General features: G+C 43.0%; 2 protein-coding genes across 6 annotated transcripts in view; both read right to left on the bottom strand.

The window, feature by feature from the left end:
* Positions 1–1,872: 1,872 nt before the first annotated feature.
* On the bottom strand, positions 1,873–5,472 carry ndufa7 (NADH:ubiquinone oxidoreductase subunit A7). The gene is made up of 4 exons (XM_069153368.1): positions 5,365–5,472; positions 5,040–5,089; positions 2,251–2,388; positions 1,873–2,085 (listed from the first exon to the last, which is right to left on the bottom strand). The coding sequence occupies exons 1-4, from the start codon at positions 5,413–5,415 to the stop codon at positions 1,998–2,000; spliced, it is 327 nt and encodes a 108-aa protein (XP_069009469.1). The 5' UTR covers positions 5,416–5,472; the 3' UTR covers positions 1,873–1,997.
* Positions 5,473–6,755: 1,283 nt separating this feature from the next.
* Positions 6,756–17,651, bottom strand: part of mast3b (microtubule associated serine/threonine kinase 3b) — a 37,852-nt gene continuing 26,956 nt past the window's right edge. For all 5 annotated transcript variants that reach the window (XM_069153361.1, XM_069153365.1, XM_069153360.1 and 2 more), the window contains 17 exons: positions 17,466–17,533; positions 16,832–16,923; positions 16,437–16,645; positions 15,894–16,032; positions 15,456–15,588; positions 15,200–15,365; positions 14,832–14,933; positions 14,436–14,558; positions 13,968–14,080; positions 13,620–13,786; positions 13,275–13,396; positions 12,960–13,160; positions 12,446–12,672; positions 12,139–12,261; positions 11,894–12,030; positions 11,348–11,532; positions 6,756–11,138 (listed from right to left, as the gene is read on the bottom strand). In XM_069153361.1, the coding sequence (XP_069009462.1) occupies positions 10,042–11,138; positions 11,348–11,532; positions 11,894–12,030; positions 12,139–12,261; positions 12,446–12,672; positions 12,960–13,160; positions 13,275–13,396; positions 13,620–13,786; positions 13,968–14,080; positions 14,436–14,558; positions 14,832–14,933; positions 15,200–15,365; positions 15,456–15,588; positions 15,894–16,032; positions 16,437–16,645; positions 16,832–16,923; positions 17,466–17,533 (3,404 nt within the window). In that variant the 3' untranslated portion in view covers positions 6,756–10,041. The remainder of the gene's footprint in view (positions 11,139–11,347; positions 11,533–11,893; positions 12,031–12,138; positions 12,262–12,445; positions 12,673–12,959; positions 13,161–13,274; positions 13,397–13,619; positions 13,787–13,967; positions 14,081–14,435; positions 14,559–14,831; positions 14,934–15,199; positions 15,366–15,455; positions 15,589–15,893; positions 16,033–16,436; positions 16,646–16,831; positions 16,924–17,465; positions 17,534–17,651) is intronic.

The following is a 17,651-nucleotide window of genomic DNA, read 5'->3' as shown; positions in this document are numbered from 1 at the left end:
GCTTTTGTTGCTGAGTGCACAGAGATCTGAGACTTGATGCTCTGATTGTCACATTGCTCTGGTTCCTCCTATAAATATTCAGTCTGCACACACAGTAGCTCTTTTTTTTTTTTTAAATAGATGTCTGATTATGTAAAAACATGATTTCTTGTTGTAAATAGTTTACAAAGATAGCCTATTTTCTTTCCATTTCATCCAGTTTTCTGTAAATAAATATGTATTCATCTGCATCTTGCGAGTATATGTTATTGTTTCACGTTATTGGGATATTGAATGACTTTCATACAAATTTATTTGAAATACATTTGGAGATAACGTATCACAAAGTAAAATGTGGCAGATTAAGTCCTCATCTCTGCTCTGTGAATGTGAATTACTTAATAAAGGTTACTGATAAACTTTGCTGAATGTCACTTTATAAATACATGTTTTCCTTTGTTGAATACTGTTGACACTATGATAATATATAGTCCCAGTACTTGTTGTTTTATGAGCTGGAAGAATCTTTTCATTCAGACGTCAGTTTTTCTTCTGTATTCCTGACTGAATCTGCAAACTGTATGTTTGAATGATGAACGAGTCTTATTCTTCATTTCGTATGAGAGAAAAAGAGAAGATTTGTGAGCTGCCTTCTTTCATATGCTTGTGAAATTGTTCTTGTATTAGCCTGTCCCTGTCTGTCTGAAAATAAATATTATTATTGTTGGTAACCATTAGCTACGTGTCAGTTCACACGTTACTTTTAGATCCATTTCATCAACATTTAGACCATTAGTGTCATTTGCGCTCGTGAAACATAATTATTCTTGGAGCAATTTTCAATTGTTAAAGATAAAAGCCAACTCAAGTCCAACTGTGCTCATCAAGTGCCGTCTCACCATCACATTCCCCACATCTGGAGCAGAGGGTCGGGTCGGACTGCTTGCTGCGGACCCTGCAGCAGCTGGAGTACAGGGTGACGCCGGGATGTGGCAGGTAGCAGGATTCTGGAAAGATATTCTGCCTGAATACAATGAGTCCTGTTCACCATGTTAACACAGCAAACTGATGAAATGATCATAATCGGTTGTCCTCACAAATACACTTCAGACATTCTGTAAAAAGATTCCCAAACGTCCTCTTAAATATTGAGTTTTCATTTTTTTTTAAGGTTACTACATGCGGCACTGACATTAAACTGAGCGCTGAGATGTATCAGACACAGTTGTTCAGAGTATAAGACACATTTATTTTACACCACAGGAACCTAAATTCTTTCCTCCGAACGGCCAAAAATGAATGCGGATGGAGGGCCACGGGCCAAAAATAAGTATTTACGTTATGTGAAATGACATTTCTAAAAATGTTATATATTTTACAGAACATTAAAATTACATATCTAAAATAATATTTCAAAAATAATTAAAATACTACTCTTTAATCTGCAGAAAGGATTCTCAAAAACAGTCATTTTGCCACTTTTTTCCCCCAAATGTTCTCTTGTCAGTGTGACGCTGCCTCCATCTGTCATTTTGAATGACAGCTCCAAATCAGTGACGTAGGACACACTACCAGCACATGAGCATCAGCAGGAGAGAAAGACAACACAATCCTTCTTCATAGATGAGATGTAGGTCAATGTAATCTAATGGGGAAGCTTAACAGCACTCTGTACATTGCCGGAAACTCGCGATATACTTTTTATTTACTTAAAATTAAAATTTACGGTTCATCGTTATCACGGTTTAGATTTTTCAAGACTTAAGAGAATAAGCACGAGCTGGTGGGCCAAAACAAATAAGGTGTGGGGGCAAACTCGGCCCGGGGGCAAGATCCATTTCACATTTATTCAGAACGTCACATGACCATAAAAATTGGCTGAACAAACAAGCGTAAACGTATAACACATTTTATTCACACTTGTTATTGTACAAGATACAACGCTTGCTGCAGTCAGGGCCCTGCAACACATCCAGATGGAGAAGCGACGTTGGCGCTGGAGAGGATTGTCTCGATACTCAGAGGTAAGGCTGGTCTGTGGACAGCAGTGGCTCTTTGTACACAGCACCCGGCGTCACTGGAAGCTTTGGGACCTCAGCAACTTCACTGGACGAGATAAATTTCACTTGTCAGGGACAAACACGAGCGTCGTCCAACACAATACCGTGTTGCATCACTTAGCTGTTGTAACCCTGCTGTGCTCCTCAGGTTTGCTCGTTTTCCCTCAGATGTTCAACGTGACGGAAACGAATGGATGAATAATTCATTTACCTGCCAGCAGCAAGGGCCTTCCGTGAGGACATCACGACTGTGGCGGGTACCGACTCTCTGCGTCCATCTCTGGTGAAATAGTAGTTGTCGGCGTACTTGTGGCTCGGGCCGACAGCCAGTTTGGGTGGAGGCTGTGTCCTTTCGAAAAAGCATCGGAAAATGGACTTTAGAAATGTCAGGATTTTTCGAGGCTGCATACAGGTTCTGCAACTTTGCTGGAATATTTTAAAACACAAGGTGCTTTCACCCCTTAATATTTTCTCCCCCTTTTGTTGACGTTGAAAATAATTTCTGTCCTTCCTGTCTGGAAGCTTTAGCTTGATCCTAGTCCTCATTAAACCTGACAATCCAGACCAAGGTTTAGGTTGTTTATGTTGTTGTTACATTCTTAACATTTAATCCTTTCAGTTTTTGTTTCACACTGCAATTATGTGAGAGGATTGAATATAATTACACTGACATAAATTCTCAAAGCTTTTTATTTTTTTATCTATATATTTTTCACCTATATTCAGCCTGATATTTCTGGTATCTCTGAGAACATATTCACAAAACCGTTCTTAAGAAGAAATGTCCATAATTTTTGAATAATATTCTACCCTATTTCAATGACTTTATTTCAGTTGTTTAAAATTATAAGACTAATATGGTCGTTAATGCCGCAATTATAAATATATTTTCACGCTATTTACATTCAAAATAATGTAAAAAGCACTGTTTTTGTTGGCTTTGTATTTAAAGTGGAGATTTAACGTGTTGCATTACAGAACTACCTAACTGATGATGTATTAAGCAGGGTTTTCTGTACTTCACAGAGCGCTATAAACAGCGTTGTTTTTGACGACTAAAGCAGCATAACATTTTTTGTTTTGAATGTAAATCACGTGAAAATATAGGCAAATTGTGGCACTAACAGCCTCCTATATCAAGTACAGATGACCTGCATACCCGGGCCAGGCAAGTGTGTTTGGCTGCGACATTATGGGAGAGTTAAGGTGAGGGACCACCTTCACCGGCTGCAGCACAACCAATCACAGAAGGGTAGAGTTGAAAGTGTATGCAGACCCAGCAAAGGCTTTTCCCACGGTGAAGTAAGTGGGAACCTTCCCATTATTTTTTTTTTTTTTTTAACATCCAGCACTGATGCTATGCTACTAAAGTTTAGACCAACATCTCGGGAGCATACAAAGCTGCACCATCCCCATACCTCGGCTAATCAGACCACCTCTCCCTGATAATGACTCCTCACTCTGTTCAATGGATTCTGGACTTTCTTTCAAACAGAATGTCAGGATAGGGAACCGGACATCGTAGACCACCATCCTGAACACAGAAGCACCGCAGGGCTGTGTGCTCAGCCCGGCCCTCCTCACCCAGGACTGTTCCAACACAATAGTGAAGTTTGCCGACGACACCACTGTGGTGGGACTCGTCTCCAACAACGGCGAGACGCACTAAAGACAGGCGGTCCAACATCTGGCTGACTGGTGCTCGGACAACAACCTGGTCCTGAACACCACCGAGACCAAAGAGGAGAACCAGGAAGACCACACCCTCTCCACTCTACATGAGTGGGGAAGAGGTGGAGAGGGTGGACAGCGTCAAATTCCTGGGACTCCACATAACTGAAGATCTCACTTGGTCCTTGAACACAACCCACCTGGTGAAGATAGCCCGGCACAGGCTCTTCTTCCTGAGGAAGCTAAAACAAGTTGGCCTGCCCCCTAAACTTCCGGTAAGCTTCTGCAGAAGCACAATAGAAACCACCCTGTGTTAGTGCTTCACTGTGTGGTATGCCAGCCGCACAGCAGAGAACAGGAAGGATCTGGCCCGGGTGGTGAGAACAGCGCAGAGGGTTGTGGGGAGTTACTCTCCCTGACCTGAACTCTGTGTATGCTGGCCGCCTCCACAAGAAGGCAGGAAACATCTGCAAAGACATCACACACACCCGGGTCACTCTCCGTTTGTTCCCCCGCCATCAGGAAAAAGATTCAGAACAATCAAAAACCCGGCCTAATAGGCTGAGGAACGCCAGAGCGGTTGCCTCCCTCATTTTGGTCTGGTGGCAATACAACGTCATGCCATTGTTATTGCTGCTTTATTTACGTTTATCTCAAATTCTCTTTTCTCCCTTAATTTTTTTTGCAATTTATGTGTTCACGCGGCCCTCCGGTCTCATGCCTCTTTATAGCAGACTGGCAGGGCGTGTGGATTAGGAACAACTAAAACCTAAAAGAACCATTGGATCCATCATTGTAAAAACACAGGTGCAAACGCATCTATGGACACGGCACGAATCCGACCCACACTTTTTGTGCACCTTCCTTGAGAACTAATTTAAGAAAAAGACGTAGCAACATATTGGTGAATGAGGCTCATTTAGATCCGCATATGAGTATGAAACTTAAACAGGGTTTAGATGCACAGCTTAAGTTTGTAATGCCTGACCCACCAGTGGCGTGAGGTTAAAAAAAACAAAACAGACGCGATGTGGTGCAAGCAGAGGTTGTTTTGGGACGTGCGTGGTCTGACACATTTAAAAAAAAAAAAAAGACAAAACACCTGACGTAAAGGTGTTGAATCAATTGACAGTATTTCCCTGCGGGAGCCTGACGGCGTCAGAGCAGCTTTATGTCGTCGGTAACATGTCACCATTCAGGTCTTTTCTAGCTTTACTTTCTGTGTCAAAACTGATGCGCATTCAACAACAATGTAAATGACACATCACCAACTAAAAGCTCGGTTAACCTTCACAACTTCACAGGTCAGGGCTCTTAATTAAATCTTACCTCTTTGCAATCTCCTCGTACCGCAGCTGCAGTTTAGCTTGCAGGTCATGCTGGAAAAACAAAACCACAAAAGCAGATGTTCAATTCGACCGAGCCCCGCATCGTTAAAACAAAGACTTGATTGCCTCTTTTACACGAACAGCGTGTAACGCGAGCTCCCAACACAGCTGATCAATTGACCGGCCGGCAGCTACGAGCTGGTCAGCTTACACTAAACGTTCCTGTTGTAAAGTATTACGATAAATAAAACCCACAAAGAATTGATATTATATCCGCAGCACGTCCCGACTCCATTTAGAAGTCTGACCGTGGTTCTGTTGCTTACCCCGGATAAAAGATTTCGCAGTCGCTGAATGATTTTCGTTGCAGTAGCCATGTTAGCTGTTGTGAAGGACACGGGTCTTCTTCTGTGGTGTTCCACGGTTCCGTCACAACTCAGCGACCCCCTGGCGGCCAGGATGAGCAACTGCTGCATTGCAATCGGGTATTTTAGAGGTTTGAAAAAAAATGTGACAGTTTTAAGTCTGTCACACATGAATACCACTGGAATTCGATTTAAAAAAAAAAATCTATTTATTTAAAAGGCAAAAATTCGGTAGTAGCTCAGTAGGAAAGAAAAAAACCTTTATGTGATTTTCTGTGATTTAAAAAAAAAAATTGTGCTTGACGTACCAGAGCATAAATAGGCTACTTGTACGTCCATGTCTGTTGGAAAAATTACTCAAGAGGCTTGGTTCAAAATCAAACACATCGGACATTTTATTCTTGCAAGAAGGAGCAACTACATGCACCCTCAAAGAGAGGTGTGCAGCAGTGTTCCCCCCCAGCAGTCCTCTGTAGCAGGGCTCCAGCAGTTCTCTACAGCAGGACTCTCTCCAGCAGTCCTCCCAACAGTCCTCGGCCCAGCCGGGCTCTACCCAGCCTGGTTTCCCCCAGCAGTCCTCTCCTCCGCCGTCCTCCTTTGCAGTCCTTCTTTTCTCTCAGTTTATACAGTTGACAAACAATTGACAGTCACCCCCCATTCCCTTTGTGTCTGCTTTCGTATGGTAATACAGAGTTGGTTGTAGGTCACAAGATAAGGACACCGGGAGTCGTCAATTAGATGAGGAAAGAATCACTTGCAAATAAGACAGAAAACAAAGGAGACTTTCCGGAGCCACAATGCAAACGAGAGGAAGGGACAAATCCTTTTTTTTTCCATCAATGTCTCAACGATATATAAAGAGAATTATGTCACCGTGGCCAGTAGAAAGATAAAGGAAAAAGTGTAATGTTTTTACTTTAGTTGTTATCTACCTATATCGAAATGTTTCTTGTGTCACGAAGACATATCATTAGTGGAAGAAGTGTTCAGATCCTTTTACACAAGTAAAAGTACCAATGTGCAAATGCATGTCTCTCCAGTGACGCAGTCTTTAAGTCATCTTCTCTGGAAACCTGAAGATCCATGGTTCGGATCCACTAGTGGACAAGTACAACTAGCCAACAATGTAGCAGTGTGTGCATGTGATTAAGTATTCGGTGCTTCTTGTCTTTGACTGCTTGCAATTTGCTTGGTGCCCGATCATTTCTGCTTGCGGCTATATTTTTTAAAACCTTTTTATACTATACATTGTGTCAAATCTTTATCTTTAAAGTAGTCTAATAAATAATAAGACAAAATTAAACACAACATGTGCCTATATATCAGAGTAAGACGCTTCATCCACCTTAAAACCTGCAAATCATCTCTTTATTTCCCCACATCAGTGCATTGAAACAACACAGTCCGTGACTTCATAAAGTTCTCCGTAGTAAACGATCACAATGTCCACGAGACTCGAACATCAGCGGAGGTCAACGCGAGAAGAGTCAAAGAGAAATACAAAGTTTATTCGTTGCACAAGAGACCACAGTAGAGGGCGGCGACGCCGGTATACCATGCAGTCAAGTACTACAGCTGTGTGCTTGTCTCATGCAGCATGCACTGAACAGAAGAGTCCACAGGAGAACACATGCACATGTACAACAGCTCTGACCTGCCACTTGCTTCTTTAAGAGTACGTTGAACACCGGCTGACCTCCGGCGGCCAAAGTGTTCACCGCTCACTGCGGTGATGGGACACTTTTAGCCGGTGGAGACGAGCACGAGCATGTTTACATTCACATAAGAATCCAGGTTAGTAAAACACATCATAACTTATCATTTTAAATGTGCAGCTTTGAAGTGTATCAGTGATGTTTTGTAAAACTCTGTAGCCTTTGCCGACCGTTGAGTTTTTCCCAAATGTTGAACAGGCTATTTTCGTTCATCTGGCTTGTATTCTTTGTATGTAATAATAAACCCCTTGAGTAATGATTCTTCATTATTCATCCTGCTTTAGCATGACTTTGTAAGACATCGTTCTAATGCAAATATGCACCATTACAAACCCAGTTCAGTGTATACAAGATATCAAAAGTTTCTCCAGCAGCAAAAACGAATCCGCGTTAAACATGTCTCCCTTCTTCATGACATCTAAGAAAACAGGCTACAAAAATCAGACAATAATCTTGCTACTTATGCACATGTAAATATACAAAATGCTTCTCAGTTTGGTGCTTAATTACTCTTCAAGAACAGTTTCTTCAAAACAAAAACAGTTATGATATTTCTTTCATGGTATCAAAGAGGAGAGTTTCATCATGTGCAGCCACAGAATATAAAATGTTTGTACAGTACAAAGCATGTTTGTTCATTGTAAACAATTCTGTCAGACTGCAAAAAAAAAACAACTGAGCCGTTCAGCGACGTGACCAGCATTCAGTTCACAAACACAACATCCTGCGAGGTCATCATCACGAGGTTTAAGGACTTGTTGTTGTTTTTTTTTCGAGGAGGGAGAGGAGTTTAAGAAACACATCAACAATTCTGATGCTTTATAAACAGAAGACTCAGTCCGTACAAAAAGCCAGCAACAGCCTCTGACAAATAAGACAACAAAGCTCAAAACTCCATGTCAGTAGTGGAAAAATATAAAGTCCATCCAAGCTGTGTGGAAACCCCAACAGCAGCTCCCTCTGGTGCCACAAAAGGTCATTGTGCATATTATGTCCTTCAACACATCTGGAATTATACACAGCCTCGTTACCAAAATATACATCAATATTTGTACGATAGAAAGACAACAACATTTTGTTCAAAGAAGCCCTGGGTTTGGATTCACTGTAAATGTGTCCCTCTCCTTTTTTCTTTTCTCTTTTTAGCTTATCTTTCACATTCAGTTACAAAACCTATGTCAAAAAATACACGAGCACTTTCCCCTCCAATGTAAACATCACTACACAGTTCATAAAGTAGTAACAGGTTGTCTGGGCATGGTGTCTCTCATGCTCGTAAAAAGAACGAAGACAAACGCTACGTTTTTGAAACAAATACTCCCAATAAAACACACGAGGATGCGACAAAGTTCAAAATGTGTCATCATGATCGGAGAGGAAAGTCCAAACATAAATGTTTTAAACAAGCATTAAAAAAGAAAAAGAAAATATAATCCTGTGATTCCCTCTGAAGAAAACAGATCTCAGTGTTTTTACAGCGAGACATAAAGCCGTCCTGCATCAGTGTTCAAATTAGGACTGAAAAAGTAGTCAACGCAAACATGAGTGTGCAACATCCACAGCTTCATGAGGTGTTGTCAAGGTTACGATACCAGTGGAAAAGAGATAGTTTAAAAAAAAAAAAAAAAAAGTCAAAACGATTGTACTGACATTTCTGTGTGAACATTTATGGCTGGGAGGACTCTGCACTGATATCATGGCACGTAAAACCCTTCAGGTCGGCTTCGGAACAGATTGGTTTTAAAATCACATCCAGGTAGTTTCTCTGTGGGATTATTTGCAACGTTATCCTGCACTGACCGAATGAAAAACAACACTGTGACCGCGAATTCACACTGCAAGGAACATGAGCAACAAGTCAGTGGAAGTACTTCTACTGTACGTAGAAAACAAACAACTAATCAGGAAACGCAGAGCTTCTTTTTCACCAGCCGATGTGATTGTTTCATGAACAATAGTTCTCCCTGATGAGTGCGAAATGGAAGAATTATGGCTGCGCAAAGTTTGTCAGGTTCATACAACTCCAGTATTTTTCTCTTGCTGTCGAATTAGGGCTTGTTAGCTTCTATGTTATTCCTACTGGAGGGTGCAGTGCCATGAGAGGCTCAAGTGAAGGACATTAAGTGTGTCCGTGTGTGTTGTAGTTGTGTATTGCAGATGAAACCCAGCTGATTGGAAAATGACATCAGTCATGTTGCTCTCAGTGTGAATCACAGGTCAGTCTCAGGTTCATGAAGATTAACAGCTGCCCAGTTTAAATCTAAACATCCAACATTTCATGTTTTTGATTCGTATTGTTTTTACTATTATCAGCAGATCTTAACGCGATTGTTGTGTGATTTATACTCGTATTGGGTTGTCTTGATCATTTTAACCTGTAAAGTGTCTTTGAGAATCTTGAAAAGCGCTTTACAAATCAAATGTATTGTTATTGTTATTAGTATTAGTATTATTATTATTATTATTAAGGGGAAAAAAAGTCTGACTTCTTATACCTTTTGGTCCTTCAACAGTTTTGCCCTGCAATACCTCAACTACGTACTCTGTACCGCAACGATTTATTTAAAAAATAGACATTTCTAGAAAAAAAAAATCCATTCCAAAGACATAAAAGCACATTTTACGGATACAAAAATGTTGAGTCTTGGCTGTTCAACCAATAAGAACTTCCCTCTTGCCCTGTTACAATTTCATCAGACTTTACAAATGTAATAAATAAGACCAGAGAGTCTGCAATGCCTGACAACAAATATTTACAATACAAAATTCAAGTAAAATTTTCTCCCGTTCTTTCAGCCAGACAAGTTTGTGAATGAGTTTACAAACTGCAGTTCGTCTGGGGCTGACGGGAAACAACTCCGCTAGAATTCATGGTATTCTTGAAAGACTTAAAAGAAAAGATACGAGCAGTAGAAATAAGCGGTCACTTTCTCTGAGATCCTTTTGGGGGAGTTTCCTCTCTGCACTTGCTCTTCTCTGCTGCTGGTGCAACTGGAGGACCAGTCGAAGTGGTTTCTGCCCGACTGCCACTGCAGTCAGCGAGAGGACGCCCCGTTTGTTGCTGCTGAGATGAAGGGATGCCCATCTCCAGCTCCGGCTTCTCAGTGGAGTCCTCTCCATCTGAGCAGGGCTCCCACTCGTCCTGCTCCTCGCTCTCCGTGGAGCCCTGCACAGCGATCTGGGGCACCAGTGTGAACCTCCTCACCACCGGCACTTCCACCTCCACCTCCTGGCTGCTCTGCGGTCGAGTGACCCTCCACACCATCCTGTGCTGCTGCTGCTGCTGCTGCTGCTGCTGCTGCTGAGGCTGAGGCTGTGTTTGGGCTCCTGGAGCTGCGGTGGTCCCCGTCACCGTGGTGCTGGTTTTCTCCTCTGGCTCGTCAAAGCTCACCTCCTGCACCGCCTCCTGCTTCTTGAAGGAGTCTCGCCGCTCCGACAGGTTGAGCTTCCGCATCACGACCAACTGCTCCGATCGCTCAATCCTTTGGCTGCTAATGTAGCCTCCCAATCTGCTGTGGTCAGCCCCGATGTATGAGCCCCCGTAGGCCCCCTCTACTTCCAGGTCACCCAGCAGGTCCCCCTCACAAAAAAACGGCACTTCCAGCGTGTGCCTGCGGGGGGCGTACGACTTCTTGTCAGCATGATACACTGCAGACAGTTTCTCGGCCGACTGCACCCTCTTGAGCAAAGGAGAACGAGGCGGCTCGGCGCTGCGGGGCCGGACGATGTGTCTGACAATGGTGGGGGGCGACAGGGTTTTTCCGTGGTAGGTGTGGAGGGTTTTGGCAAAGCCTGGCAGCGGGGAGGGCGAGCGCTGTGGGGAAAGCGGCTGGTTGGAGGAGGAGTTGCAGGCCAGAGGCGACGGGGGGATGTTACTGGTCGACTTACGACGGCCCACCTTGGTGTAGCGTTGCGTGCTGAGCTTGGAGCCCAGGCCGTGGAGCGAACTGGGCCGGATGTGTGCGGCGGGGGAGCTGGGAGAGCTGGAGCACGGAGACGTGCTCTGAGGAGAGTTATTGTCTGAAGAGCAGAAATAAAACTCTTATCAAATACTTCACACAACTTCTTTAATATCTAGACTTTAACTGCACACGATCCATGCCATTAAAAGAGGATCACAGTGACAAAAGATGTGCGTAATCAGCGAAATCTCTACTGACTGCTTCTTTTAGATCAATCAGAACCATTTCATTTTCTCATCCGAAACCCTGAAGTCACGCTGAACTCACCAAAGCCCTGATGGTCAGGTGCGGGGCTCCGGCAGGGTGTGGAGGGGCCGGGCGAGAGGCTGTGTGTCGGGGAGCCCGGGAGACTCTCACTGGAGGAAACGGAGTGGTGGAGACCTGAGGAGAAGCTGCGACTGCTGTGCATCACTGTGCTCTGCTTGGACAGTTTCTTCAAGATGCTGCGTCGCCTGGGAGACGGACAAGACCAAGAGATGGGATTTATTTTTGTAGCTCTGTCAGCTGTGAAGCAACACTCATCCCCTCCAAAGCAGCCAGGATATCAGTCTGTTGGCATCACAACATCAACACGCATGTTAAACTTCACATGGATTTATGTCAGTTAACCTTCTCATACAGGCAACTTAAAAAAAAAAAAAAAACTCTCCTTGTCGATGTGGCTGCTTTCTCTACGTGACTAAACACAGTTTCAAACACTAGAGGGAGACAAAGGACTGACAACATCCAGCAGTTGGCAACCTCACGAAGTAAACATAGGATGAGTAACACTGCAGAGCTGCAGCGACTGCGAGGAAACAACACGATCCTCACCTGTCATAGTTATCTCTCCTCTTGCTCTTCTTGCTGCGACGAGCCATCTTGCCTTTGTGTTTGGTTTTACGAGCTGGACCGACCTTGATCGACGTGTTCTCGAGCGCTATCGTCTGAAGAGCCACCTTGCTGCCACTCTGCACATTTCATAAGAATGAAAGAATTTGTGTCAAGATAAAAAGAAAATAATACAATTTTTAGGTTAGCTGAGAAGCTGCCGCATTAGTGTGAGCGAGCTCTTGCACCTTCAAGAGCAGTTCTATCATTTCTGGGTGGACCAGGCCTTGAACCGACTCTCCGTTCACGTGGGTGATGAGGTCCCCGGTGCAGAGACCTGCCTGGTGAGCCGGGCTGCCCTCCTCCACACTCTGTAACAACGGTGAGGAGAGGAGTTTGATTTGAGCATTACATAACAACCTTTTTATATCATTCTCTTCTCGTTTGGGTTCACCAAAATAAAACACACAAGTTGGGACACATGACATTTGAAACAAACAAGGACTACTTTAAGTTGTCTGTCTTAAATAGGCAGGTTTCAAAGTGAACACCCACCGACACCATATGATGCACAGTGTAGACGTCGCTGTCGCCCATGTAGACGCGGATGGCCTGCAGGGTGAAGCCGTACTTCTTCCCCGAGGTGTGGATGACGATGGGTGGCCTCAGGCTGCTGGGGCTCAGGGACAGATCACGGTTAGGGGACGAGTCACGGGACGAGGGGTTGGAAGACAGTGAGCGTGGGGAGATGGGACCGGGCTGGAGGCTGCTGGGCGAGTCATCTGAAGCAAACACAGGGTCGTTATTGTAACCGTACAAATTTGACGTCATTACATTAAGTTACAGATAAACACATTCATAACCTCAACCTTTATGATTCTAAACATAGACCTATTTTACTTTCATGTTTACCCAAATTTGTAAGTTGATTTGAGTGACAGCAGGATCCCATTCTGTGTTTACATTTATGGTATTTTTGTTTAAAGGTTGTGTGTCAAAGAGCAGTGGCTCATTGTTCGGTTATTTGTCTTCTGCTGGACTTTTCGCTGGTGCTGGCAGCCTCCTGTACCTGTAGTGATGATGAGAGACAGAGCTGAGACGGAGGCTGACTTGGGAACCTTTCCTCCACAGGGGAGCCTCTGTCTGTCCGGCGTCTCCAGCTGGTTACCGAAGCGTCGAGGGCCGGCCAGGTCCTTGGGGGACGAGTGTTTGGCCCCAGTGCTGTTGCTGCGGATCCTGATCCTCCGAAGGTTTGAAACCACGACCTCAGCTGCACACAGCGCAGGAAGAAGGGTAAGTCACATGTTAATATGCCTGCTGTTGACAACTGTGGTATAAATACCTGTACATCTTGTGAAAAGAAATGTGTAAAGTCTGGATTTACCTTCATCATCGGTGGAAAGGGCGAAGCGGGGCATCGTCTCCAGGCTGTGAGTGCTGCTCATCACCAGAGGGCTGCTGCTCCTCTCAGACTGGGAGGAGCCAGAGGAGGCCCGGGGGCGAAGGCTACATACAGTCAAAGACCAGTTGGATGAGTAAATCAGCTCATGCAAAAGTTCAAAGGATCAACATACAAACACTGAACTGTTTATTCCTGCTCTGTTTTGGCAGCTTTTCACAAAAAAAAAAGTGCCAAACAGAAAAAAGACATTAGATGAACTATACAAATTTAAGAGAAATAAAAGGAGCCCATGACATACAGTATCATATATTGTACACTTGGGTCTACCTGGCCATGCGTCCAGACTGCCTGTGCTCCACACTGCCATCTGCTGGACTCGGGGAGGGGCCGAGTCCTCCCGTGTCCCCGCGGTCCTCCTTTTCCTCACTGTGGCTGCGGTCCGAGGAGAAGCTTAGGTTGGAGGGCGTCGCAAGATGTTCTGTGCTGCTGTAAACCTTCAATGACAAACGGGAACAAGGTGAGTCATGTTTCCTTTGAATATGAAGGATGTAATACTTTACTAAATATTATTTAGAAATAATGATGCACGTCTTTTGTACCCATTTTTTAAAAGGACTGACCACTTTTAAAAACATCCAAATATGTCGTCTTTCAACAGACCGAAGCAGTCTTTACCTTGCTGAAGCGATGTGACCAGGAAGAAAACTGTCTGATCTCCAAAGAAGACTCTTCATCATTGGTTTCCTCATCCTCGTCAGACGCTAAATGATGGTAGCGTTCAGAACGAGCTGATTACAGAAAAGGAAAAAAAAATATATCAAGAAATCAAGATGCATTCAAACTCAGAAGTCGAATCCCAAACAGAAATCATCACTCAACACAGTATTATCTGGAAAAACCCATCGTTTTCACAAAATATGGAAAATTTTAGCACAAAACTGTAATCTATTTGACAGATGTTGATTTATTTGGACATCGATATTCAATCAGCAAAAGGTCTTCTGAATAATAAGTGAGATCCTGTCATAAACCGAACCAACAAATGCTGTTCACTGCTCTCAGACTGGTTAATATTTTGATCTAAATAATTTGTGAGTCCTGCAGTCAAGATGTAACACAATAAAAAAGGAAACGGAAACATACTGTCAAAGTAGCTGGTGTCGTCTTCCGCCTCCAGCTGAGGGATGAACTCGGCTTTCAGTCGGAGGAGTCCGTTCCAGTCCAAACTCAGGAAGAAGGGGTGCTGCTTCACCTCTGAGGCTCCGCCTACAACCACACAGTATTCACAGTTTTCATCAAGTTCAGTGGCAAGCAATTATTAAGATATCCTCTTCGTGGCTCCACCGTATTCCCCACATTTCTTTACTCCTATATTTTAATATTATATACTTTTTTTTTTTTTTTATAAATTCAGCCTTTGTATATGCTATTTAGTAAAGTTTGATTTCCCTCTTGAAACAAAAATCTTGTATTGGATTTTATAACTTCAAGGAAATACAGTTCTTTGGTATCAATCACCACTGAATTGCTCAGCAGTACCTGTTCCCAGCCGGTCTAACGGGGTTTGCCTCAGCAGACGGGTGATCACATCCTGGGCATCAGCAGGTAAGGCATCGTCTCCCTCAGGCCAAATGATTTCATCTGACAATCAAAAAAACACAAGCCAATCAGAGGAGGTACATATAAAATAACTTCAAAATCTCTGTCATACAAAGACATTAAAGATCGAGCAGCAGTTTGTTTTGACTGACTTGTCAAAGATGTCGCTCTCTATCATACTTGTATTTTGTAGGTTTGTTAATAATGGGCACCGAAGAGTTAATTCTCACACCTACTGACTGACTAGATATTTGAAAAACAGGTGCACATATTTCCTCTCATGGTCATCTTCTCATTTCAACACCCACCGCTGACAACTTGTCCGAAAAGCTCTTCCGGAGTGTCGCCAAAAAACGGGACGCAGCCGACCAGGAATTCATAGAGGATGATCCCCATCGCCCACCAGTCCACTGGCTTCCCATAGCCCTGTCTGAGGATCACCTCGGGGGCGATGTACTCTGGAGTGCCACACACCTGCAGAAGCCAACCAACAAAGATCAGTTTGGACAAAGTCAAGCAGCTGTCTCGATCATACTGCTGTCTCAAACGGATGTTTTTCCTCACCTGTTTGTCAATAAACTCTCTTGTGTCTTTCTCCATGTGACCCTCGTACAGGTTGGTGGTCATGTTCATCAGGCCAATTTTAGACAGACCAAAGTCTGTCAGCTTGATGTGTCCCATGGATGTAATCAACAAACTGTTGGGTGGAAAAACCCAAAAAAGAAAATCATCAGCAAAAGCAAAGCATTTTATTTTTTATACTTTCATCCAATTCTAGCCGAGCTGAAATATAATAGGGGAAGAAGGAGTGAATATTTGTTCAGTAATTTACTAATGTTAAATTTAATGAATCCTAATAAAAGCAGGAGTACTCGGCCAGAGCTGGATCTTAATATTTATACAGTATTTCCAAAGATAGAAGCCAGAATTTACAAACTGAACTGCTGGTCTCACACAAAAACGTTGCGCAATAGTAAAGTGGAATCTGGTTAATGTTCTCACTTGTCAGGTTTGAGATCCCGATGCACGATGCCATAGTTGTGAAGGTACTCAAGAGCCAGAACCGTCTCAGCAAAGTACATCCTTGTCATTTCTACAGGCAGCGGGCCCATGTTCTTGAGCAAGTTGGCACAATCTCCACCTAAACAAAACAGAAAACCTTAAAACCTATTTGCCTTGAAACTGAATGTCCAACAACACAACCTATGTATGTATTACTGGATAATGCAAATTTGAACCATGGACTTATCAGTATAATCTGCTAGTAAAATAAACAATCAAGGAACTATAACCTAACAACTACAATTTGTACCACATTTGAATAAATTCCCTCAAGGCATTACGGAGAATTCAAGTTCATAACAGGGGATGGTCTTGAGTTCACATCTATGTAAACATTTGTGGTAAATTTGAAAGAATTCCCACAAAGCATTCTTAAGATAACATTTTCACAAGCACAGGATGGATTGACAACCTGAAAAACACAATGCCTCCACATATGGCTGTATAAAATGCGTCATTCGTAGCAGCCTCTCTCCACCTTACCTTCTACATACTCCATGACCATGCAGAGGTGACGTCGCGTCTCAAAAGAGCAGAACATGGAAACAACAAAGGGGTTCTCGGCAAAGGTCAGGATGTCCCGCTCCACGAACGCCTGCTGGATCTGGTTCCTCAGCACCAGGTTCTGGCGATTTATCTTTTTCATGGCAAACCGTTGGCGGGTCTCTTTGTGTCGGACCAGATACACCGCCCTGTCAAAAACCACACAACCCACATTAGACCTATCATCATTACACCTAACAATAACAAGTCTTAAAAATCTTTTAAGGATATTTACATAGAAAACATGGGCAAAGACAGAGTTAAACATTAAAAAAAACACTTCTAAGATTAAAAAAAAAAATAAAAAAAATCAAACAGTGGAGCTTTCATCTTACCCGTAAGCGCCGTTACTGATGAGTTTGATGGTGTCAAAATCGCTCTCAAAAGGTTTCCTTCGAGTTGGAGTCAGCGTCTGTGGCGCCTTATTCTGTACAGATGAAGCAGAAACACGATGCTTTATGGATAAGTAAAAAATTAAACGTAGAAGCAATAAAACCAGGATTCGTGGTAGAATTATAAATAATATTCCTACACATTTTCTTCCACTGTATATTAAGAGCCAACTTGTGGTCCAAATACTGTATATAGAGTCTTCACATCTAAATCAATTCAAAGATTTTTAGCTCTATAAGCAAACAGCCTTGAATTAAACATCATATGCTATAATTCTAACATGTTCTGCTTAATCTGCATGAACAGATTTCACTTAAACGTATCTGCTCTCCCTGTAACCCACTTAACGAAAAGAAGACTCCGATTTGAAATATTTATTAATTAATAATAATTAATTATAATTAATAATTAATAAAATGGCTCACTGTGTTACTGGAAACCACTAAACAACAACAGCCTTGATCCTCTGCGGACACATTTACTACACTCGCGCTCAAACGCGGCTCAAAAACAATCGGAAACAAGAGATGCATGAAGAAAGTGCGTTAGTCAGCAATAACTACACTGTGAGTTTACCTCCACATGGACATCTGATTCCACTGACACCGAAGGGCTGGCATCAAACTGATCGAGCTGCACCATGTCTAGAAAAAACAGAGGGAGAAAATGTTTTTCTTCAGCTCCCTCTATTATTCCTTCGTCCTCGAGCTCCGGTGTTTGGAAACTCGTCATGTGTTGAATGTTAAGCTACACTAACCTGGT

The sequence above is a fragment of the Embiotoca jacksoni genome, unplaced genomic scaffold, assembly GCF_022577435.1.
Source record: "Embiotoca jacksoni isolate LCO1_2020_lvr unplaced genomic scaffold, fEmbJac1.0.p SCAF_19, whole genome shotgun sequence".
NCBI lineage: Eukaryota > Metazoa > Chordata > Actinopteri > Embiotocidae > Embiotoca > Embiotoca jacksoni.
The sequence above is the reverse complement of the archived record's forward strand: the minus strand, read 5'-3'. Positions and strand labels throughout refer to the sequence as shown.

What these genes read in the sequence shown, in the direction of transcription:
- ndufa7 (XM_069153368.1), bottom strand. Translation starts at nt 5,415, where the DNA reads ATGGCTACTGCAACGAAAATCATTCAGCGACTGCGAAATCTTTTATCC. An exon ending in TGCGAAATCTTTTATCCGGG is followed by an intron (nt 5,090 to 5,364) that starts GTAAGCAACAGA and finishes TTGTTTTTCCAG; the next exon opens with CATGACCTGCAAGCTAAACT. An exon ending in AAGGCCCTTGCTGCTGGCAG is followed by an intron (nt 2,086 to 2,250) that starts GTAAATGAATTA and finishes TATCTCGTCCAG; the next exon opens with TGAAGTTGCTGAGGTCCCAA.